Raw genomic sequence first — 24627 nt, forward strand, 5'->3', positions numbered from 1 at the left:
TGCGTTTTACTGCCATTATTTTTTTTATGATGTGTTATAGTGTTCCACATTTTACACCTTCACTGACACAGCACTAGCACACCTCACCCCATACTGTGGCATACTATAGATGGCTAGGCACCTGGTTTATGTCCTTGGCCTTATGCATTTGAATGCTTGCCCTGTTGTGTCTTTTCTTGTGTACTTCTGCGTCTGCTCAGGTTTTTGGAGCTGGAGAGCAGTGGACAGAAGAATGAGGTGCGTCTCCATTTCCAGGTCAAAGGACAGCAGACGCACACAGAGGTTTTCCCCTACACGCTTGCAGATAACCAGTGGCACAAAGTGGCAGTGGCCATCAGTGCCTCCCATGCCACCCTTTACGTGGACTGCAACAGGTGCATAGACTCGCAGAGGGCAGAATGTAGCCTCTCTTTCTCATGTTTACTCTAGCACTGTTTAATGCTCTGGTGAACTTCGTTCTGATTCAGTAATCGAAAAGTACTTTATTAGACAGGCATGTGTTTAAAACATCCATTAAGCTTACATTTGTATATTAAACATAGTAGGTTTTTCTAATACAGTAGCTGGTGAGCATATTTTGACTGATATCATCCCTGTTATAACCCTTTCCCTGTAGGGATGGAATAGCCTAAGATATGCTCGGATCAACAATTACACTTACCAGCCACTTTATTAGAAACATGTAAATAGTAGGTTCACCATGTAGGTGTAGAGTGGGAGCATAAAGCCTGCCTGCTGCCGTATGGAAGTAGTGCGTTTTGCTTTCCCTGTAAAAACATCTGATGCAACTGATGGTTAATTAGCAGGTTCAGTAGGCATGTTAGAGAAGGGGAAACCACCACCAGGCTGAGCTGGACTCTAGTCTTTCAGACCCAGTGCTGGACACCCCTGCTCTTTCAGTGTGTCAGCGACAGACCACTCACCACCCACCGGTGACACTGAGATCTAGAAAAACAACAACACTGTGCCTGATAATCTCATGCCGGCTCAACACCCACAGCCATGTGCAGCCTGCATGTCAGTGTTTCAGCCATGTTGAGAACACTCAAATAATACCCAGTCCATCACCCAGAAAAATACCTTAGCAGAAGCTTAGCAGTGATGAACAGGGTAGGGAATGGCTGACAGATTGTGCCTGGCAATATGGACAGGATGGACTCTGACTTGAATGTTAAGACAAATCTATTAGGTAGGTGTACCTAATCAAATGACCACATAGTGAAAGTTCAGGGTAGGTGATGCTGATGAAGTGGCAGGTGAGTGTATTTTGACTGCACTTGTTCCTGCATAGAATCTATGAGAGAGTGGTGCCTGTCCCCCTCATGGACATACCAGGAGACACGTCATTCTGGATTGGACAAAGGAACGGCGCACATGGCTTATTCAAGGTATTCTCCTCTCTCCATGTCAAATAAAAGCTTTAATGATATCTCTCATATCCCAGTACCCACCCCATTATTTTCCTTTAAAAATAGCCATTTTATATCAGATGGAAAAGGAGGGATTTTCTGTCTACTGCTGTTCCTTTTGAAGTCAATCCCACTTTTCAACTGGCCCCTTACAGTGATAAATTAGACTGTCATACCACCACATAGTCTTTCAGCCGTTTAAGCAATGATGCTCCTGTGGTTGTGTGAGTGTGTGCGTTTGCTTGTTTGTGTGTTTGTTTGTGTTTGTGTGTGTGTGTGTGTGTGTATGTGTACCATGTGTACACATACAAGAGGCTCTTTGAGATGTCTAGGTGTTGCTCCAGGTTGTTAAGCATCTGCAATGTTAATTGGGAGATGGAGGAAGTCTTGGAGGTCATTTTTGCATCTTAACGAGTGTTCATCAGCACCTACCCCCTACTCTGTCTCCACGGAGACATTGATTAGCACTCAGATGTTCATCTCATTTTACATGATAGGGAAAAAAACACAGCAGTGGGGTATTAGAACAATTATATATGGAGTCTGTGTTCTAGAAATACATTATAGCAATTTGCTGATTTTCTTTGGTCGATTTTTCATTTTGCTCCAGTTTTTGAATATGCCTGAACAACAACCAGTATCAGTGTTAAGAAATGCCTCCGGCGTTGGTGAAGCAGACCTGTAATGGAATATCGGTAAACAGGTTTAGCCTATAATGGAACAAATGTAGAGTGTACAATTAGTATCAGGTGTATGCCGAAGCCATTCTACACTTGTTGACCTTGCATGTTGACTCTAAGGGAAATGATCAGTGCGTTTGCACCCTCTCTTCCTGCAGCAAGCAGAGAGCCCAAATTGCATCCTGAGCCCTTCTAGAGCCAAACAGCCCACCTCAATTTCACCTTACTGTGCCTAGAAAACACCCTCAAATAGTTTTGTAGGGTTTTGAATTTATGTTTTTTAAATTGAAGTGGCAAGACAATTTCAAAAACAATTTCTTATAAATCACACCATTCGTGGGGGTGTGGGGTTGAGGGGGAGGGATTGCATGCTTGGAGAAAGTGAGATGGCCAAGTTGCCATGGATACAGAGTGTCTATACGCAATGTTGCGCTGGTGTGGCTTGGCCAGAGGACAGAAGGTGATCAAATTAAGGCACCTATGAGGCAAATTTGATTTGGATGAATTTAGATAGTTATGCTTATCAAAGTGAGATGGCGACTACAGGGTTATGTTTGTGTCGTCTCTCCCATGACTTTGCTTTGCATGTTGTCCAATTACTAGAACAAGGAGAGCTGCATGATTGTGTATTAGCCTCAGACAGGCCCCACAATTTAATGTGCAACACGTATGGACTGCTCCAAGCACATATTTTTATAGGAATTGTGAAAGAGATATCTGATTTTTAGACTTAGTCTTTAGTTGAAGTTGAAGAACCTAAAATGGAACTACTTACATTATTACTCATCTTAAACAAAACTTTTGAATTAGAAAATCTGACATATTTGGAAGACTTATGTACAGTTTTCTCTTTTGTTGAAATATTAGATATTAGAAATCAGGAATGCTAGCTAGTTTTCAGCTATAAGTATGCGTTATATATATATATATATATATATATATATATATATATATATATAGAGAGAGAGAGAGAGAGAGAGAGAGTGTATATGATTTGTGTAAAACTGTTTTGAGACAACAAAAAACTACTACACAGAAAATTAATTCAAATCGAATTAACAATACATTTAGAATAATTTTCTATTGATAATTCATGGAATTCATAAGGACTTTCTATAAGAGATGCTGTTTATGCACACCTGCATGATATAGACATCCCAAGTCATAGGAAGGTGACTGACCGTGTAACCTATTGGAATGTTTGTTTTTTTTGCATTTTAGGGAGTGATGCAAGATGTCCAAATACTTGTGATGCCTCAGGGTTACATCACCCAGTGCCCAGACCTTAATCGCAGTAAGAGCAATTGAGCTGCTTAGACGTTGTAATACAAATGATTAAAATACACTCCACAGTTGGTCTTACATGTAAAACTTTTTAGCTTGTCCGACCTGTAATGACTTCCATGGGCTTGTACAGAAGATAATGGAACTCCAAGATATCCTTGCTAAAACATCCAGCAAGGTAAAAATTCATCTTTTCCAAGCAGTGCTTTTTTGGTTCAACAGATGGCGAACACATTGTGTGGATATTTTTCTGTTAGAAACAATTTAGGGTTAATTGTGTATTTTTAATGTCTTTAAAGGCAGTTCTTTAAATGCTTGTTTCCGAGTTTTTAAAATGCTTTAAGTCCAATTTCATACATTCATTTCTCATCATATTGACTACACTGTAAGTGGTGTGCAATTAACATCCACAATCAACTCTCAAGGTCATTCTCTCAGTTAATTACTCAATCAAGAACTGTTCTAATTATAACAAGAAACTGAATCATCTTTGCACCATGCTGGATTGCGTGTTGCATGTTTATTTTCTGTTACCTAAAATAAGACTATAATGGGCATGATCGAACAACCCCCCACACACACACTCACACTCGGTCTGTGTGGGCTGTCGTACAGCTGTCGCTGGCAGAGGAGAAGATGAACGGCCTGGATAACTGCTATTGTGAGCGAACGTGCAGCGTGAAGGGGGTGACCTACAGGGAGGACCAGTCCTGGACAGATGGCTGCAAGAACTGCACATGCTCGGTGGGTCATGTGATCTCTGCCACACTGGCTGCGCGGCCCCTGCGGGGCCTCACTACCCTTTGTTATGTTGCTACCCAGAGGGTGTTAAGTGGAGAGAGGATATAATTGTAGAAGGGGCACAGAAGAGGGAATGGCATGTTTTTTCATCGAGAAATGCTGGGAAAGTTGGACAATGCATGGATTAGGCTGCATAATTAGGCTCAATAACAAGTGGCAGTGCTGGGTGTCCTCCCCCACTGCTCAGCCAACTGCACAGTAGCTGTAAACACATGCTGACTGTGATGTACCTCATCATGGAGTTCATCACACTGTATCTGTAATAGGGCAAGTTATGTATATCTATCCAGTTAAATTTATCTGCTGTATGTGTTGCCTGAATGATCATGCTAATTCCACTTTGCTTTCTGTCTCAGTTTCGTGAAGCGTTTAAATTTAACATACATGGCTAGGCCGCAGTTGTTCTCTTGCCCAATTTAGCAATTAAACAATCTGCAGTCATCTAATTAGTTGCTTTCCTCCACTTATAGAAAGCTTAGTAATGCTAGCGATAGCAGTCATGGGAAGGTCAAAGACATATGGGTCATTTCTTCTTTCAAGTCATTTCTCTTCATAATGTTTATCTTCAACGTGGAATAGTACACAAAAAAACTGGATGTAAATTCTGACTTGCTGTTCTATTGCATGCTGTTTATGTGCTTCACATGTACTAGGAGTAAACCTCCTAGTACCATGTTTCTAAACATAGTGTTCAAGTGTTTGAAGAAGTGTTTAATAACAACCCAAGAAATAGTGTTAAATAAACATTTGGTGCTGTGATGCCTTTTGGCAAGTGAACAAAGTGCTTCTGTTCTCACGTTCCTGGCAAGTGCATTAATGAATCATATGGGTTGTTGCTTAGATAAACTTTGAATGTATAAGTGATGTGCTCTATCTTCATGCTTTTCAGAATGGTACAGTCCAGTGTGAAACACTGGTGTGTCCCCCTTTGGAGTGTCCTGATGGTTCAATCCCTGCCTATGTGGCAGGACAGTGTTGCAAAAAATGTCAGCGTGAGTAGATACAAATACCTCTTCTGCATGTGCTCATCCACTGCCAAAAAGTTGCCTTTTTCTTCCCTCACACTCCCACACACACACACACACACACACATACACACACACACACACACACACACAAACACACACACACCTACACACACACACTCACACACACACACACACACACACACACACACACTGCAGATACTGTAGCATTGCTTTTCATTGCACACCCCCGCAGGGTTGCCTGACAACTGACCACATCTCCCCGTTGCTTAGCTACATGCGTGCCATGTCTCCTGAGGTGTCATCCAGTACATATACATATTCGTATAAATTATTCACTAGCAAGCAATAAAATACCACCCTCTAGGGGGTATGTAAATGTGAACTAGAATTTAAACTAGACTACGTGTCCTAACAGGGGATGTTTTTGATATTGATTTCATTTAGTTTGGACACTTTGACTTCTACAGATGATATAATGCTTCTGTGTAGTAGAGACAATAGCCAGACACACTACTCTGCTTTCCAGACTAACTCTGTCATTCATTTCTTTTTCTTTGCACCCTTTGAATCAAACTGTTTATCTCAAACCAAGCCCATATTACTCTTATTTAACATTCCACTGCAGATAAATCTTGAACATCTAACTTAAAGCATTATAAACAAATTTTAGAGTGCATTTTATATCCTATAGCCCTTCATCAATGTGGATTCTTGTCTGACTGGTGTTTTTTCCATCTTGCATGCACAAAAGCAATGTAAATTTCTAGGCATTTCTAAACAGTGCTTGCAAGGTATTTACTGACACCTTTTGGCAAATATTAGCAGAAAACTTGGAAGCATTATCCTGGACAGTTTCTTCCTTGAGGAATTCCTCGCAATCTGTTATTCCACCCACACATAGTTCTTGCTAACTCTATTCTCAGCTCAAACTTGAAAAAATCATCGTATGCTGTAAACTTTGACTGGATTCAGTTTAATTCAGTAGTTTTAATAGTTAGGATTTTAGTGAGATATAATTGTTGAATAGTCTTGCAGAAGGGTTCTGTAAGGGGTTCTCGCATGCTCCCCCCACACAAACACAGCCACATGCAGATTATAAGAACCTCTGCAAGTTAATCTTTTCCTCCTATTTCCATGGCATATTGCCAGCCCTCTGTGCCTTAAACATGATAGCAAATCAGACCTACTTAACTGAGCTCTGTATTGAGAATGGAAGAACTTTGCTGAAGACCTTTTCTTTTTAAATCGCTTTCTTTTTAACATGCATCCCTTCCCATGCATGTTTTTGAGAAGTGAACTATTTCCTCAAGTAATGTTGGTTGGGTTTTGAACCACCATCGCTGAGCTATCATGCCTGGCTGATACTTTGTTAGGAGGCACTTTGTTTAATTAGCTTTGTGAGCAGTGTCTTTCTGGTGAGTGCTTTTGTTACTGAAATCTTGGCATCAACCCTCATCAGAGTCATGCACGCTAATGATGCTTCTGTAAGTTTGCCAGGATTTTTGTGATATGTTTCATTTGTGCAGAAGGTAAAATGAGGGCTGATTTCTCTCAAGAAAATTGATCGTTTTAGCAAATTGAAACAGCTTTCCTACAGTCCCATGCTTTTCAAAGGAATGTGCCTTGTTAAAGAACACAATCCATCTCACTTGTATTGACATGGCTACCTGATTCTTCTCATGGTGTGGTTATTGATATCTTGAAGATGAGCAAATTTAGACAAATTACAGTCCTTTTGAAACCCCTTGAGCAGTCCCTATGTGCTATATGAGGCCTCAGTGTTAGCTGAGGGAAAGCGAGACTAAGACACTCTAATTGGCCTTGGTATTAGTGAAGAAATATAGAAGAAAAAGGCCTTTCCTCAGCTTTGGCATGATGGATTTTGTTTGATTACTGTCAGGTTGAGGGACAGATTGTGATAAGTCTCAGCTAGTTTCTGTCACACACAAAACCTCTCTGTGTTTACGCAGTTTATAACAACATATAAAGAGCCATATGCAGAGTATTCTGCTGATTTGATTACAGTGAGTGACCTGAGGTGAGTGGCTTGTAGTGATGTACTCAGGTGTGCTGTCAGTCTGTTTGTTGCAATCCTCCGTACTGCTGGCCTGCCTTAGGTGTGCTATCAGAGGGAACTCTCCATGGTGCTGAACTGGCAGGCCCTGCTGGTGGTCAAAATGTGGGGAGTACACATTGTTTGACAGACTGCAGGGTACATTTTTAATCATGGTTTTTCCCAGTGTATTTATGTTTATGTTTATTTTGGGGCTTGTTTGTGTGTGTGTGTGTGTGTGTGTGTGTGTGTGTGTGTGTGTGTGTGTGTGTGTGTGTGTTTGTGCACAGTTATGTGCCTGTTTGCTGGGCAGGAGTTGGTGGAAGGGGACAGAAGAGCTGTGCATCACCCCAGTGGACTTTGCCAGCTCTACAAATGCAGGGTGAGAGTAAAATTTACTTCATAAATGTGTCCTAAATATTTGACAATTCCTGTTGAATGCATTATGATATAACATACATTTCCTGATTAGCTTTAATGGGATCTTTTGGATAACTATACATTTTCGTTATTTGCTATCCTAATATCTCATTGCATGCAGTAGCTCAGCTCAGCTAAGTGTGCCGTGTGTCCTCAGGGCCGCACCATGCACCGAGTCCAGAGCGGTGACTGCCCCGAGCTCCACTGTCCTGAGGCACAGCAGGTCACCATTACCGACAGGTGTTGCAAAATATGCAGAGGTGAGGCTGTTTTACATTACTGCTATTTAATTTGGGTCTACAGAAGAAAGTAGGGAAGACTCACTAGTGTGATCCATTTTTGTGTGCTAGATGACAAGGATCAAGCTGAATTCTGAAATGGTCAAAAGGAAACGGCCTCATGATGGGCTAGACTAGTTATAATGTCACTACCCGTACCCTAGTTGGCTTTAAGTCTACTATATTTCAAGCTCTTACAGCTCAAACATTGCTAGTGAATAAGGAATTCAAAGCTGCATTGTGTGTGTTTGACATGATTTCCAGTCCCTCTGGCTAGTCACACTATGCTAGTCCCCCTTTCAAACCTTTTGACTTGTTGTAAGGATGAAAGATTGTGTCTTGTTGGACATTCCCCTCGACTCGTAGCCACAGAGGCCTGTTCTAGTGCTCTGACAGTGGCTCCCTGTGTGTATCCCGAAGGCCATGACTTTTGTGCGGAGGGCCACTTCTGCACAGAACACTCGGATTGCTTAAACCTGGACGCCGGAGCCAGCTGCAGCTGTAAGGAGGGATTCAGGCCACTCCGCCAGGACAACGCCTACTGTGAAGGTAAGTCCTCAGGGAGATACTCCAGCCACTTAGCAGTTAGTTAGGAAATTAAATAATTTGCATTTTTATGATAGTTAAAAAGAAAAATATATAAATGGTTTAACGTAAGTTATAATTTAATGCTAAAGTGTAACAGAATTGTTGTTTCATGCGCCTACAGCATTGAACAGCAACATTAATGTACTGTTTGATTGTACATTAACCTACATATCAACAAGCTCCTCTCAAGATTTGTCTCTTTCTAAGTGGGACTTGCCAGTTACTTAGACCAGATATCAGGCTGATCAAAGCAAACGTGTAACGATAAAGTAGGCTGTCCTAAAATTCTGTTGTCACACGAGTTATTTTAAGGGAATCACTTTTTTTATAGGTTTATAAAGTTTGTGAGGTTGTAATGAGCACAAGGTAAGGATTTTTATCTGCAGGGTTTTCTTTTTTAATTAGAGATGATTAACAGTTTTAAAGTCCTTTCCCTCCATTAATACCTAAAACATCCCATATTACTCCTACTGCCCTAAGCCACTGTTTAACTGCCGGGTAATTAAGAATAAGGTGCCTTCCCTTGATGCATGGCTCCTGCTGTCATGCCTGCCCCCTGTTGCATTACGGCATGATCTGAAATTGATCAGAAGACATATACGTTCCTTTTCTGTTCACTCTCCTTTGACAGCTTAATTGGATAATGTTCTCCATCAGTATGAGTAAGTCATCACTGTCCCACCTGCACTGCTCCCTACCTCCACGCTCCTCTGAAGTCCCCTCGCTCTCCCTGTGCTTGCCCTACTTCTCCAGCATGGCTAATGATTCGTGCCGGATGGTTGTGCCTCCACCTCTGCATGGATCAGACAGATCTCTAATGAAAGCAGTTCATCTTCGCAGCCCGAAATAAACCCACACCGACATGTATGGGCCATCAGTCTTGGCACGATGCTTTTACATATGACATGTGAACATTGGTCAGGTAATTACACAAGAGCAGGCGAATATGCATAATTAAAGATGCTATCTTCCATTCTGACTTTAAATTAATGCAGAGCTTGGTGGTCCTCACTGAGTTAAGCTCTGCTTAGAGTAATGGACTTTCTAGGAATGCAGAATGAGTTCTTTAACCTGTAGTATTTAGTCCCTAGAGACTCAATAGAGCTGAAATATTGTGCAGAATGCATGCTAAATTTGTGAAAGTAATTAGCCAATGAGAACTTCATTAGAAATATATTATTTGGCATAATAATATTATTACAATGGGGTTAAGGCTGTTGAAATATGTCATTTTATCGCTAGAGGATGTTTGCAAAAAATAAAGATCAAGTGTAACCTAGAAAAAGTCTGCTGGTAAAATAGATAACATAGTAGTGACCTAGTTTAAGACCAATTCATCATATATTTCACCCCATTCCTGTGCAAAACAATGTGCAAACCAGGTGCTTAAAGTAGTAGAACAAAGGCTCCTTCAATTTTACCAGTTTTCTTCCACCATTTTACCAGGGGTCTTGTGTGTCACATATATTATTCACAAGTAAATGGGCAAAAAATCTAATTGAGCATTTTGAACAATGATTTATCACAGGGTTATTAATTAAGAGACATAATAAGTTTGATTTTGAAAACAATGGCACTAAAACAAGGCAAATTACTATGAAATTAGGTCATTTGACTGAAGCTGAAATGGGTTGAAACAAACCATTCACTGCATATACATTCTAAACTTACTTATAGCCACAAGTGAATTATTAGCAGTATTTTGTTTCTTTATTACATAATTATGTGCCTTAAATTATGAGGTAGCAAAAAATCCATTTCAAATGTATTGTTTTAATGCTTCAAATTTGTGCCAAATGTGGTCCAAAAAGTTTAAGAAACTTTCGATCTACAGGCAGTGTACGGTGTATTTATTTCTTCAGACCTTCCCCTCATTAATTCATCATTGTTTCCTGTTCCTCAACATCCACTGAGATACAGAGAAACTTTTTTGGGTGGTGGAGATGGCGGAGAGCTACTCCTTTCAAGTCGTCATCCACATTGCAAAGCTAAAAATAGGCAATGGCTCTGACGATGAGATCAGTCCCCTTTCAATTTTTTATGCACTTGGTGGAAGGGTAGAGACTCATGGGGATGCTCTTTAGAGACAACGTGCAGCTCTGTCAGACAGAAAAGTAGGGAGTCTCGATTTCTCCTCTCACTGGGTGCACTCGAGTAGAAGCTGCATTTTCCAACACAGCAAAAACTATTTGGCAGACAGCTGCATATCAGTTAGAGACCTCTGCGTGAAATGAAGGATAAGGGTCAGCTGAGCCGTCCAGAAGACCTGTGCTACTTGCTGACTTGCAACAGGAGTGGACAAATAATGAGCCCACCCAGCATGCAGACATCCGCAAAATTAATGAGATGCCTCACTGTCATGCAAGTTGTGTTGAATCTTATGATCAGAGTGCTCTTGAACAATGTGGGTGCTCAAATGTTTTCTGCCGCGTTCCCCTTGAAAAAGGGCCAGGCAGAGCATTTCTTTCATCATCACCATGGAAGTGATATGGAAAGGTACTTGCGCCATGTCTTTGGGGTCGATTTACAGTTAGTTCCATTTTTGTGTGGCCAATACTTAAAAAGTAATTAAAATAATATTGCCACCTTGTGGATCCATGGGATTCAAGGACCCTGGCTCAGGGACAATTGTCTCAAAACCTGTTGAAAGGATTTATTTGATTGAGTTTGAGTGTAAAATGTCAGTAGGTGGAGGGAGGGCCAGTAGGTGGAGGAAGGGTAATTGGCATTGACTGGAGAGGAGAAGCAGAATCCCAAATGTAATTAAGACGGAGATGAAGTTGGGAAGAGAGTGGTGCACAGACAAGGCGGACGACCTGACCTCGGCCTGCTCAGAGTCACCTTCAGGCCGCGCTCTCGCATAGACGTGTCTAGCACTGGCTCTTGATGCGCATGGAACTATAAACCACCAGCACACTGAGTTGCGAAAACTGGCAGCTGGCACTAAGCGCAACACCAACTGCCAATTGCAGCGTGATATGAACACACAAACATATGTGAGTTCATACTTGTTTTTATTCAGAATGGATGGGTTGATGAATGGATGGGCTCAATGAATTAATGAAGGATAGCAACCAAGCAGTTTACAGTGACAACTGGAATAGATCTGCAGCATTTAGCCTGCAGCGTTAGTGTTCGGTGTGGCATCAGCGCTGAAGATTTGTTGAGACTCACTTCTGACTTTCTGCTCTCTGCAGAATAATGCCTTAATAATGACCAATGATCTCACATTCAAACAGCACTGTACTGCTCTACATGGTAAACATAAGCCTATTGCAGAATCTTTCTTGGCAAAAAACATACATATACAGCACACACACACATGTACGCATGCACTGCACATATGCATGCACCGCACACACACACACACTCACACATCCACACAGTGTAACACATACTTCCAACACTTTGGGAAAGTGGGGAATTTAGATGGAACAACATAATTCATTAGTATTAATCTGACCTGACACAGTCCATTCGCCTTCTGAGGGAGCTCACACAGTTATTTGCCTTATTGTTTCTTCTTCTGTTTGGTGGTGGGAGTCGTGGTGCATGGGGAGGTGATTTACTGCCTGTGAGTGTGCGTTAATGAAGCAGTGGCAGCTTTCAGGGAACACGTCGCCACTGTCAACCTTTCAGCCCATCAACAGTGCTTTGTTGACACCTTGCCAAATCCTGGTAATAATCCAAGGTGCTTTCAAGGTATTCTGTCAGCTAAAGCCCTTACAGAATGCATATGAAAGTTGTGTGATCAAGTGCCTCTCAATGTGTGCATACCTCCTATAGACTCCAGACAAGAAAGCCAGGGTCCACAAAGGCCAATTAGAATGAGCTAGTGAGACTTGTTATAAGCTGTGTAGAGTGGCTATGTAGTGTGCAAGGCTATTGCAGCAGTGAAATAATTCCTATCAAATCAAGGCTCAGTGGTATTTGACAGTGCTGAAGTATTTCCTGAAAAAGTGCATTTCCATTAATTAAGTCTAGTTAGCTCATACTCAGTTCAGTAATTCAAAGCTCAGTATCAGTCACTGAAACTTAACACAGTACTGATATGAAGGAGTCATTGAATTCCTGCATGGAAGCAATACGCTATGCAGGCAGTGTTGCAGATGAGCTGGTGATCTGTGACACCTGCCCACAGCAGTTGGGCCTGGGCTTGTGCTGCACCTCAGCACTCTGGTCCTGTCAGGCTCCACATCCCTACAAGCAGACAGCACTGTAACTGACACACACATGCACACCGGCATGCACACATGCACACATGCACCTGCACATACACACACATGCACACACACATGCACACATGCACACATTCACGTACACATACAACACATGCACACACGCACGCACACATATACACATTCATGCACACACATACGCAGACAAATGCATGCGTGTGCACACACACGTAAACACGTACATGCTCACACACACACACACACACACACACATACACACACAAAATTGCTCAATTTCTCTTACATTGAAAATATTATACTGTAAAACAACATTAAATCAAATTACACTGTAAAACATTACATTACACAGTTAAATATAACTATGTCATATTAAACTGCGAAACAACATTATTATACATCGCAACCTTATTCAGCTTATATATTCAGCTGATTGTAGTTTGGTTTGTCATTAAGTTATTATTAAGTTTAGAAGTCTTACTGATAGTAGCATATGATGCAATTAATTGTCTTTCTTTATGTCTGTTTAATCTTCATTCTGTAGCTGTGCTGGCATGTGCAGGTGTTAAGGCTGTCTGGATAGTATCTGTTTATTTTAGAAGGGGTGGTCCTGGTTGATTATTCACATGGATTCGGGATGGCATCTGACTTGACTTATTGATTTGGCTCTCTGCTTAATGTTCTCTAGAGTACTGTTGATGCTAAATGTTTACATCATGTATTTTATCTAAAACAGGCACTTTGGACTATTTTGTGCAGAGAAAACTGTTTGGATCTTTTTTTTTCAATTTAAATTATGCTAAATATGTTTTAAACCTCTTAAAGTCCAGGTGAATTATGAATTTACTGATTTTAAGGCATAACATTCTGTAATATTAGAGGCAAGTAGACACAACAGTGAGTCATGAACACACTGGCAGGTATGTGGAGGTTAAGGGGTTAATTTGAGTAAGTTAATAATGCATTTTCATGGTTGTGTGAGATATATTGAGCAGGCCCACGTGGATCTTTAGTACTCCAAATACCATACTACTGTTACAAGAATAATTCAATACCAGGTGCTCAACCGCTGAACTACACATTAGTCTCAAGTTCCCAAGACACCATTAAACTGGTACTGAGGTATTAACCTTTGTGGGTCTAATTCATTGGTTAGTTTATATAGTTAAATCTCTTAAGTCGCTTAAATCTCGGACACTTCTGGGCATTAGTCCAACGTTTTCTCTAATCAGATTCTCTTTATTAATGAGTCATCATTGCAGAAAGATAGAGGTGGGAGTTCAGTGTTGTGATGAATATATGTGCTTGTGTCATTTAGTACATGCTTCTTTAATTCCCACATCTTCGTTGTCGTGTAGTGAACACATTTTTAAACAGGTTTTGTTTGCTTGCACATATGGTATTTGTTTAGATCAGTAATCCTGTGATTACTGTATGTTGTTTTCTAGTTCTGCCATAATGCAATCAAGTCTAACTGGAGTCCTCCTCTATAATTAAAGCTGCATGTCTCTGCCAGTTCTCATGTGTATGGCTGATGCCAGTGGTATAATAAAACACCTAAAAAGTGAAAGGGAGCACCTGGCTCTTCATTTGTCTTTCTACGCGAACAAGTCTGGTGATGCATTCTACTCCTCTGATAAAAGCGCATTGATTCCATGTGCTGTTTTCACAGGTGTCAATGCTGCAGCAGGTACTCCTGAGGAGTACTAAACCCCTAATAGAGGCAGAACCCTTGTGATTGTGAAGGCTCAGTGGACAATGCATTGTGGGAAATGTTTGTAGATGTGGCTGCAATCACCCAGGTGCGAACGTTTGGTGAGGTATGTTTGGTCACTGTATCAGTGTGTTTGTATTAGGCTCCAAGTCAGACCAGTTAACACTTGATAGATGGGCAGATTGATTCGTTAGTGGATGTGAAGTGAATAAACGCAGGAAATGCATTGTGTGAGTGAGCGAGGAAGAAATAAGTTAATGAGAGTGTGTGAGAGTGTGTGGAGATTGAAAGGAACACCAGGATCTGCAGCTCAGTGTCCTTTCTCTGCTAGAGTCTTTGCCTGCTTCCATGTCATTACCAAACAGGCCTGGGAGATATGGCCTCCAGTGAAAGCATCAGTTCAGTCAGCTGAGGACTGAGAGTGGTTTGAGGCTTTGTTCAAGGTTATTTGGGTCTCTCAGTGAAGTGTGACGAAAGAGAAAGAGAGAGAGAGATGGAAACTATTCCACTTGATATTTTGCCCCTGTGTTCATTAGGTTTAAGTTGTTAATGTATGAAAATATCTGTAGAAACACATCAACTCTCATTTAAGTAACTAGGAACATTGGAGAATTTACACAGGGATATGTAATAAGGGAAAGATTCAGTGAAGGGAAAAAAGAGAAGTGATTCAAGCAGTAGCCAAGGACAAGTGTTCGAAGCAAATTCAGTTATTGCATTTTAATCTCGTAGTCATAAAGGCTATATAATAAACGTTTCAGAACATCATCGGCAAAAATTCATCAGCATTTTTATTAGATAAGTCTGAGATTTGATTTAATATCCTTTGATTTAAGATTAAATCCAACGCAATATGTTCCAGTGTACTAGCATTGTTTCTCTCTCCTTTTCTGACTTGACCTGAAGTATTTACCTTTATAATTAGGTTTCCTCCTAATTGGCTACCCAAGGCTGAGTAAAATGTTCTGTCTTTCTCCTCACTGGCCAAGTACTGGCGTTTCACAGCAACTGCATCAGGGCTGCATAGCTATGAGACAAAACTATGACCTCTCTAAAATGCAGATCGCCATGGTGACCAGGATCACTCTCACCAAAATTTGGTGTCAGGATTTTGGAGTGGAAATGAGCAGGCTACTCCAGGCAGTTCGCAGAGTAGTTGGAGAGTTTGTTGTACTGAAGTGGTCCATTGTTTGTGGTGGTGTGTTTTCTTGCAGATATAGACGAGTGTGCGGAGGGGAAGCATTACTGCAGGGAGAACACTATGTGTGTGAACACACCCGGATCCTTCATGTGCATCTGTCATACTGGATACATCCGCATCGATGACTACTCCTGCACTGGTAAGAGACGCAGGGCTGCACATGAGGTGCTGTGTGGATGAATCTGTGTGACAGGCTGTGTGAATGAATCTGTGTTTTAATACTCTTTGCCCAAAGAACTGACAATTCCCAGGTCATCACAAATGCTTCAAGTATGTGGAACACTAACAGTGACTTGAGACAAGGTTCTTACACAATACACATTGCCTTGGATCAGAACTAGGTTCATTGAGATTCTGATGACATATATAAGCTTAATCTGAAACATTTCAGTTCAGTTCAGGGTTTTTAGTGTGCACAGCCCTCTATTATTGCCTTGAAATACAGTTATTAGATTGACCGGGAAGTTACTGAGAGTGTTTGTGTGCCTGTCACTCTTTGTGTAGAATGACTGGGGCGTGTCTGGTCACTGAGGACACACTCAGACATGTGTCTGTGGATGTGGTTTAGTGATGCTCGTTGCGCATTTGCATTGAAATAAATGCATTACTTGTGGGGTTTTTTGCATGTGTTCTCCGTAAGGGCAGGGATCTATTATTCTGTGGATTTCATCTTTGTTCTTGCCAGTGCTTATACAGCTTTACATCGGTTTGCCCGGAACTGTGAAATGCACTGTTTGCCATATCCCACAATACCTTCAATGAGCTGCCTGTAAAAGAGGAATCATCTTTAGCCCCTTTTTCAGAACAGCTTTTTATATGCACTGACTTCACCGTGTGTAGTAATCACATACACCAGCTCATTTGTAAAGAATAGTCCACTTCTCATTGCTTTATTTACCAGACTGTGGATAAACTATTTTCACCTTTTAATTTTTGTGATCTCTTGAGGATCAATATCAGGAAAGCGATGGATTCAGTTTTGCCTCGGCCCTGTCAAATAGATCACTATTCAAAAGGCTGGGAACTCAGAGCAAACACCCGGTGCTTTACAGCCCCATCTAAAAGTCCATTTGTGTGATTAAGCCACCCTCTCTCTCCCTCTGCTATAATGACTTTGTTGCAAGAGGTGCTTGCTGCAGTCAGTTGGCTGTCGTCCTTGCATTGAGTTATGAAGATAGAATACTTGCACCATTATTGCCTTGGCACATATTGTTAGATATAACTCCCCCAGTACACGCATGCCACGCACATGCAGTTTTGTATTACTGTATTTGTTGGGAATTTGTATTGACTTGTTTGTTGTACTGTAGCTAAATGATAAGATGAAAACCTCAAACAAACAAAGCTTTTCAAATAAAAGCTGAGCCTTTGGCAAACAAATCCAGATCAGCTGAAGGAGAAAAAAAGCCTCATGAGTATTAGGAACATATTCCACAGGAATGTATCATCATCGGAAACATTATGGGAACGTTTGGACCTCACAAAGAGGTAAATACCAGTGCACACATACACACTTATCCATGTGTGCTGGCCATTCGGAAGAAGAGGTGAACTGTGAGACTGGATATGGCCCTAAGCGATATTGAGAGGATTATTGAAGGTAAGGACTATGAGGATTCTCTTAGGACAGACACCGGTTCGGATTGGCATTTCCTTAGACTTACTTGTCTGTGTAATGGGAAATCGGTACTCTTTAGTAGAATCAGTCAGAATCAGCCTGATCTTATTCCAGGTATAGCACCACAGGTATAACAACAGTTTATGAGAGGTCTCCTAATGGTTCACATTTCTACAATATGGACTCCAGCCAAATGAAAATAGGGAACAGATATTGTCCTCAGTATTCCACATGGACTCAATCCAACAGGAATGTCTGTCCCAAAGTCCTGGTGAGCTGGCTAATAACACTCGACTGATTAGTTTAGTCTGTGACTGGATTGTATTTGACTGAGTCCTGTTTTCTTGCTCTGTTTCGGTCATTGTATAATCAAGGCCTGGAAGTAAAAACAGTAGGAAACATGTGCAGCAGAAAAGCAGTATGACACAAAGGAGAAACATAAGGATCATATTTGAAGCATTGAAATGTAAATGCAGTTCCTCTGCAGTACCGGGACTGATCTCCTGATTCCTTTGAGTACATAGGCTACAAAACAGCTTATTAAGAGACAACGATGCTACATGCTGATGTAACCTGAATTCAAATGATCTGATTTCTTTGGTCCAGCCTGGAGTTGAGTAAGTACTGTCTTTGCAGTTATGTGTTTGTTTTGTTGCGTCTGCTCTCACAATGTATATTGTGCCTGATGAAGACACCATGGGCCCTGTTATCATCACGTGTCACTATGTTACAAGCACTACACGTCATCAATATTTTATTGATCACATTAATTAAAGGTGGAAGGGGGCTTCAGGGGTATGGAATGCTACAGATCCATGCCTGTTAGATCCATGTTATAGTGATTATTTTCCATTATTAACAAGAAGGCTCTAGTGACTCCACCATAGCTTTGTGATTGCAGCATTGTGTAAAAATATTTAACTCTATGAAAATCAGCTCTGAATGGAATAGTTAAGTCCTTTTTCTTCTTCTTTTTTTTTTTTTTTAGCTTTCTAAGTCTGCTGTAAAGCTTCTCATAGTCTCGATTGTTTCTCGGTGGCTTTGGCAGCAGACGGACGAGCTGTAGTGCCAGCAGTGGGAGCAGTACTTTCCTATCGCCCTCTATCCTTGCACACTATTTTTGTTCCATGCTTTGAATCCAACTTTATAAGGGAAAAATGCTCTCACGGTTAGCATGGACTGCCAATAGGATGGCAGAATCAAAGACCCTTCTAAGTTTAGCTGAAATGCTCCAAAACAGTCCAACTTTTAATTAGGTGGTTCTTTGGCTCTATTCAAGGAGTAAAGGTTTTGGATTAGTCTTGTGTGCTTTTGCATTGAAAGAATAGGAAAATGAACTTCTCTCCTCCATATAGACACAAATGCACACACGCGAGCGCGTGCGCGCACACACACACACACACACACACACACACACACACACACACACACACACACACACACACACGCTGGTACCTCAACTACAGGTGCTGTAATTAATGTCTAGTGAGCATCTGTTTGCTTGGAATGTTGAATGTTAACCCACAGAGAAAGTTTCCATTCCCTAATTACTTGTGGATAACACACACACACACACACACACACACACACACACACACACACACACACACACACACACACACACACACACACACACATACTGCAGTCTTTATATTAATTCATGTCTGTATGGAATTTCTTCTTATACTACACTCTGAAAAACATTCTCTCTATGTGCCCCTGGTGACATAGGCAATTAATTGCAGACTACATACCACTGAAGTTTGTTTCCTGGCCTCTGAGATAGAGATGATGTAATTGCATTTATGGTAATATAAAACATCACTTGATATAGGTGGGCTGCAGATTTGGGATTCCCAGTGGTACATGGTTGGTAAGGTTGTGAAAGCCACACAAGTGCAAAACTGGCACTAATTTTAACAGCATGAGGCAAACACGAATTTTTTCAAAGTTGTAACACATTGTTTTTACTACATGCTGTCTATTATTTTTAAAATCAAATGTCACATGTTTACTGTATTGTAGCTACATTGCCATTGTATGCAGTGGCATTAGTTCAGATATGTTAAAAGCCTGTCTGTTACATCAGTGTTGGGTCAATGAATGTTCAGTAACCAATCCTGATTGGCTCTGGTATATCATTAGTTCTCCATTCTCCCCTTCAACATGAAGGTCAGGATGTCATGAACAAAGTTAGCCCTCTTCCTTTTCTCTTGTTTGTGATAAGTCAGGGCCTCAAGTGCTCCAGCACTAATAAAGATTAGTCGGTAATCCCTGAAAAGGGAATCCGTGCCCACCTACCCTCTTTCTCCATCTCCCTCTCTCTCTTGATTTCTGTGTGTGTGTGTGTGTGTATTTTGTGGGATTTTGACCAGAGGTATGTAACAAAGCTTTAATCTGATGATAACAGAGCTGCCTGACTCAGAATGGTGTCTCTCTGTGCGCGCGCGTGTGTGTGTGTGTGTGTGTGTGTGTAAACCGGGGTAGATGTGTGTTCGTCAACTGCCTGTCTTACCCATAGGGGCTCATGGGGGATGGTGGATTAGAGTGGGCCGTTTCAAAGTGGCCGCCAGTCACTGTGAGCCAGCGAGAAGCCCATTTCCCTCCTATCTCCTCATACTTCTGCCTGCCTGCTCATCAGCCCTCACCCAGAGCCTTGGGCTTCTAAAGCACAGTAGATCACTGCAGCTGGGGTCTATGTGTGATGCTGAGAATACAGCACCTGTCAGTAATGGGGTAATGAATGCTGTTCTGCTTCTAGTTATACAGCAGCTTCCTGTCAGACTAGGCTGTTCCACCGAGTGCTCCCGCTGCTTGTTTTAGGTATTTTTGGGAGGGAAATGGCTGGCAGATGATGGCAGGGGTTGTTCAGGAGCGATACTGCTTGATGAGTGCATTGCAAGCCACTTTTTTATGTCAGCTTTCTAAGGCTAAAGCTCCCCTTCGTAGTACCTTAACGCCTAGAAAGGTTTGAGTTTTCAGGACACATCTTGTGTGGCCTGATAAGAAAACCAGATTTATAAAGCATGACATCTGTTGCTGTTCGCACTTGCGTGTTTGGGGACAGCATCTGATATGCATGTGTTCAAGTGCAATGGCTCTTTTTTTTTCACACAGGCTTGTTTTCGGTTCATCTTCATGTCCTAAATAAATGGACTTCATCAGAGTCCAGCTCCTATCATTCATATGCAGGACACAAAGACCTGCGTAGCCCTCTGCACGTGTGCAGTTGCTCCAGCAGCAGGGCTGAGGAAGCGAGGAGAAAGAAAGAGCAGGAGAACACGGGACACAGACTTTCCCCAGGGTACGGTGGCCTGTAAGGAACACGAACAGCGTTATGAACAACCAGACTATGTATTGTAAATTGCATCTTGTTCACTCAGCACTTTGTATGTTAATCCCTAATGTTACTATGGATATACTGTAACCTTTGGTGTTGTTCTCATGACCTGTGCCTTGTGCATTTATTCCATAGTTCTGAGGAACGTCATTGCCTCTTTGTGCGGTCAGCATTATACTTTGTGGAGCAGTTCATCAGACCAAAGCAAATACCTGTACTTGCAGAGAGAGGTATTTGTAGAGATACCTGTAAAGAGAGGGGACGGAGAGAGAGAGTTGACAGGGGGCAGAGAGAAGGTGTAGGGTGGGAGAAGGGGCAGCAGCTAGAAAGAGGGGGGTGTTGGACAGAGAGAGAATATTTGATTGGCAGGGAAGAGAAAGGGGAGAGAAAGTGTCGGCGCGTCTCTGAAGTGCTGCCCATGTGCGTGCAGCGGCACATGGTGCGCAGGTGTAGCTGCCAGCAGGGCCCGTGACCTTGGGTTAATCTCCTCACCTATCGCTTTCACCCTGAATTCCTGCTCTATTCTGACAGCAGTAGGAATCAGATGCTCATTTCAAGAGACACTAACTTTGGTGTGTGTGTGTGTGTGTGTGTGTGTTAGCGCGTGTGCATATGCGTGGGTATGTGTGCATATTTGTATGTTTGAATATTATAAAGTATAGTCAGATGTTTTACATTACCCTGAGCAAACATTACATTGTCAGCAGGAGACATACATGACTTAAGGTGAGGTAGATATAAGCGGATGTTGTCTCGGTGAGGAGGAGATGGTGGATCTCCACTCGGTACTTTGGTGCTCTTTATGCTCTGCCTCGCTGTACCCTCGTTTACACTTCTACAGCCAAGACTGTTCTGAACGTCACCCTTGGGTATTACACTCTGACAGTGTCTGTTAAATAAACAGCCAACACAGTTTGTTCTGCATTATAGTACCCTGATCAAGAGTTGAGAGGATGCTTCCCGTAATTGGACATTCATAACTGAAGCATAGAGTAAGGTTCATTTCAGGTTCTGGAATATACTGTATACCTTTATGAGCCAGCAGCAATACTTCTACACAGTGTGCAAATCCTCATCATAGTTTCATCCAGAGAGCACTCGTGCAGGAATGAGTCATACGCTGGCTCTCTAGACTCTTTTTCTCTCTCAATTCTTCTTGTCTCTCAACACCCCCCCACCCCAGTTTCTCTCCATTTGACCCTTAGTATCCAAAATAAAACAGACACTTACCAGGAATAATGTGGCAGGAGACATCCAGACTGGAAGAGACCTGTTAACAGAGGAATATATCATACTAGCTGTGATTAAAACCTTTATTAGCTGTTATGTTTTATTGTAATTGGCTGTAAGTCAGATATTGGACTAGTACAAATAAACTGGACATGATATGATACTGGATCTTCAGCATGAATAATATTGCCTACTGTAGAAAGGCGTACAAGCATAGCTTTAACATGCAGTTTGTTTTTATATCTTTCTTTAATAGAAGTTATTCAGAAGGAACTTTTTGATTATAATGAACTTATGAACTTGCTCAAACTGAAACTATACTGAAACTGAAACTGTTCCATTATCATTAGTGCTTAAGTTAATTATCCAAACATCATTTGGGTTTGTTGGGAATTATGGAAGATGAGTTGACCTTCAAAACTCTTTGTGCTCTTGGTAGAAATGAATCAAAGAGGATTATTTATTAAATACTTGCAGCACTCTAAATGGAAAAGATTTCTCATGGATAAAGATCTCTCCTTGAGCTCATGGTCGGTCAGCTGAAGGGTAGACAGAGATGGCATCCTTAGCTTTACAGGACGTTGCCGTCCGGGCGCTAGAGTGTATTGGAATGTGCGCTTAGGTTGTATAGAAGCTGAAAAGTTTGATTGAAAGTGGCCACAGTTTTGTTGTGTTCCTCTCAGCATCCTGGCCTCTGGAGGAGACAGGGACGATGATCTATCAGCTCTTCTCCTGGAGCAGGTTTCAGCCCTGCCCTTCTCACCTTGGGACAACAACACACGACACAGCAGATCAAAATTAATGGCTCCAATGTTGGGCTTTCTATCTCACATTTATTATTTTCTCATTCTCTCCCGCTTACTCTGTGTTGCAGAACATGATGAGTGTGTGTCAGGGCAGCACAGCTGTGATGAGAATGCATTGTGCTTTAACACCGTTGGGGGGCACAGCTGTTCCTGTAAGCCTGGCTACATGGGCAACGGCACAGTCTGCAGAGGTGAGCCTTATCTCTGTGGATTCTTTAACCTTTTTACATTTGGTTGTGTATGTCTTTTAGTGACAAAACGTGTCTTATAGTTTTAGTCACAGTTAGTGTCTCATAGTTTTAGTTATGTCTTTGTGCTAAAACAACAAAATCTTAATCTATAATAGCTCTAATTCTAAAAGCCTTGCCCTGAGTATGACCTCTGTTTGACCCCCAGCGCTGTGTGACAGTCTGTGCCTGAATGGTGGCTCCTGCATCTCTCCCAACGTGTGTGTGTGCGCTCAGGGCTTCACCGGGCAGAGGTGTGAGAGAGGTAAGAGACCCTTTCTGCACCACTATTGCATGCTTTTATCTCACCTCCTGTGCTATAAGACCTCTGGTCTTGGCTGCTCAGGATCTGAACTGGTGTGAGGAATTTACATTTACAAGATTTTCCATTATTGCACTGGTGTGGGACTGGGCTAAAGCAGTAAGCAACGGCACCATCGTCTAGCAACTAGAAAAGTCAGATTGTCCATAGGTCTCTATGTCTGTATGTTCTCTATGTTCTAGATCATCTGTATGTGCTTTTTCAAGTCTCCGATCATGTCTAGCATGTACTGCACTCACAAAAAGGTCATCAGATTAAATCAAACTGCATTCTTTTTGCAGTTAAAAAATGTTATTTCACATGAAATCTGATTCACACATGACTACTCATATCAGCTCAGATCTTGGTGATGTCCACTTTCTTATGTATAGACTCATTAACTGAACCACATTCGTGCAGCTGGAGGCTAGCTGCAGAGCGAGAACCATAGCTACGTTGGCCAACAAATGACACCTGCAGCTCCGTGCTATGTTAAAGTGAGTCTGCTTCAGTTCGTGATCTGTTCTGCACATTTGCTTTCAGTTCTTAACTCAATTTTTTGCACTCAAAGCTCTGGATAGCATTGCGAAGGGTTGAATTTACTCAGTACGTTTTAATCAGAAGGCTCTGTGGGGCTATGTCGAATCTGGGCGGCCTGAGAGGCGACTGGGCTGTGATGGATCAGCTGCCCAGTGCTCTCAGCTGCTCCTCTCTGGCTGATTAAAGCTGGAGGCCAATTCCAAATGTGGCCAGGGGCTTCCACTCAGGGGGAAGCGCACTGTGGCCAGGAAGCCAGGCACATGACGCTCACCTCTGCAGTGCCCGCCTCCTGCTCAGACCGCCACCCATTGATTCCACATAAAGGACCTCTTTTACGAGGTTTCCCTCTCCAGCGCCCGGTTGAAATCCAATTGTTTTTCTTTGCGGTGCCCTCTGCATCATTCCACGAGTGGATAATATGAATGATCAGGTTTCTGAAGAGAATTTGAAACTTTTGATTGTTAAAGGGGCAGAAACACATTAAAAAAACATGGAGCAGCAGAGGAAATACTGATACAGGTCCTCACTCATATACATTAATTACACATTGATCTTTCTCTTGAGGACCAGTGTGGGTGTGATACAGCAGAATGTGGAATAAACAACAACTTGAGGTCTGTTTTTATATATATATATACATACACATATGTTAATGATACAAATGTGTGCGTGTGTGTGTCTGTCTCCCCATCAACCTATTACTACTCTGACAGCTGGTGTTCTTACTCACACTCAATACATGTTCAACAGAACAGTCCAACACTTCAATTTCTAATTTCAAAACCCACATGAGGAGCTCTTTCATAGGGGAGAGAGAGTCAGACAGGAAGACAGGTAGGTAGACAGGTAGGTAGACAGGTAGGTAGACAGGTAGGTAGACAGGTAGATAGACAGGTAGATAGACAGGTAGATAGTCACAGAGTAAAGCAGAAAGTTATAGACATGGGTAAGG

At 41.8% G+C, this 24627-nt stretch overlaps 1 protein-coding gene across 3 annotated transcripts in view; it reads left to right on the forward strand.

Annotated features, from left to right (window-relative positions):
- The window catches only part of nell2a (neural EGFL like 2a), a 47363-nt gene that overhangs the window by 8078 nt on the left and 14658 nt on the right, over positions 1 to 24627 (forward strand). For 2 of the 3 annotated variants that reach the window (XM_027001043.2, XM_027001044.2), the window contains exons 4-15: positions 201 to 374; positions 1292 to 1388; positions 3311 to 3383; positions 3469 to 3551; positions 3989 to 4117; positions 5064 to 5166; positions 7507 to 7598; positions 7794 to 7896; positions 8335 to 8463; positions 15627 to 15752; positions 22676 to 22798; positions 23004 to 23099. In XM_027001043.2, the coding sequence (XP_026856844.2) occupies positions 201 to 374; positions 1292 to 1388; positions 3311 to 3383; positions 3469 to 3551; positions 3989 to 4117; positions 5064 to 5166; positions 7507 to 7598; positions 7794 to 7896; positions 8335 to 8463; positions 15627 to 15752; positions 22676 to 22798; positions 23004 to 23099 (1328 nt within the window). The remainder of the gene's footprint in view (positions 1 to 200; positions 375 to 1291; positions 1389 to 3310; positions 3384 to 3468; positions 3552 to 3988; positions 4118 to 5063; positions 5167 to 7506; positions 7599 to 7793; positions 7897 to 8334; positions 8464 to 15626; positions 15753 to 22675; positions 22799 to 23003; positions 23100 to 24627) is intronic. The other variant, XM_027001046.2, reaches the window with a different exon arrangement.

This window comes from Electrophorus electricus, chromosome 2 (genome assembly GCF_013358815.1).
Source record: "Electrophorus electricus isolate fEleEle1 chromosome 2, fEleEle1.pri, whole genome shotgun sequence".
Classification (NCBI taxonomy): Eukaryota; Metazoa; Chordata; class Actinopteri; order Gymnotiformes; family Gymnotidae; genus Electrophorus; species Electrophorus electricus.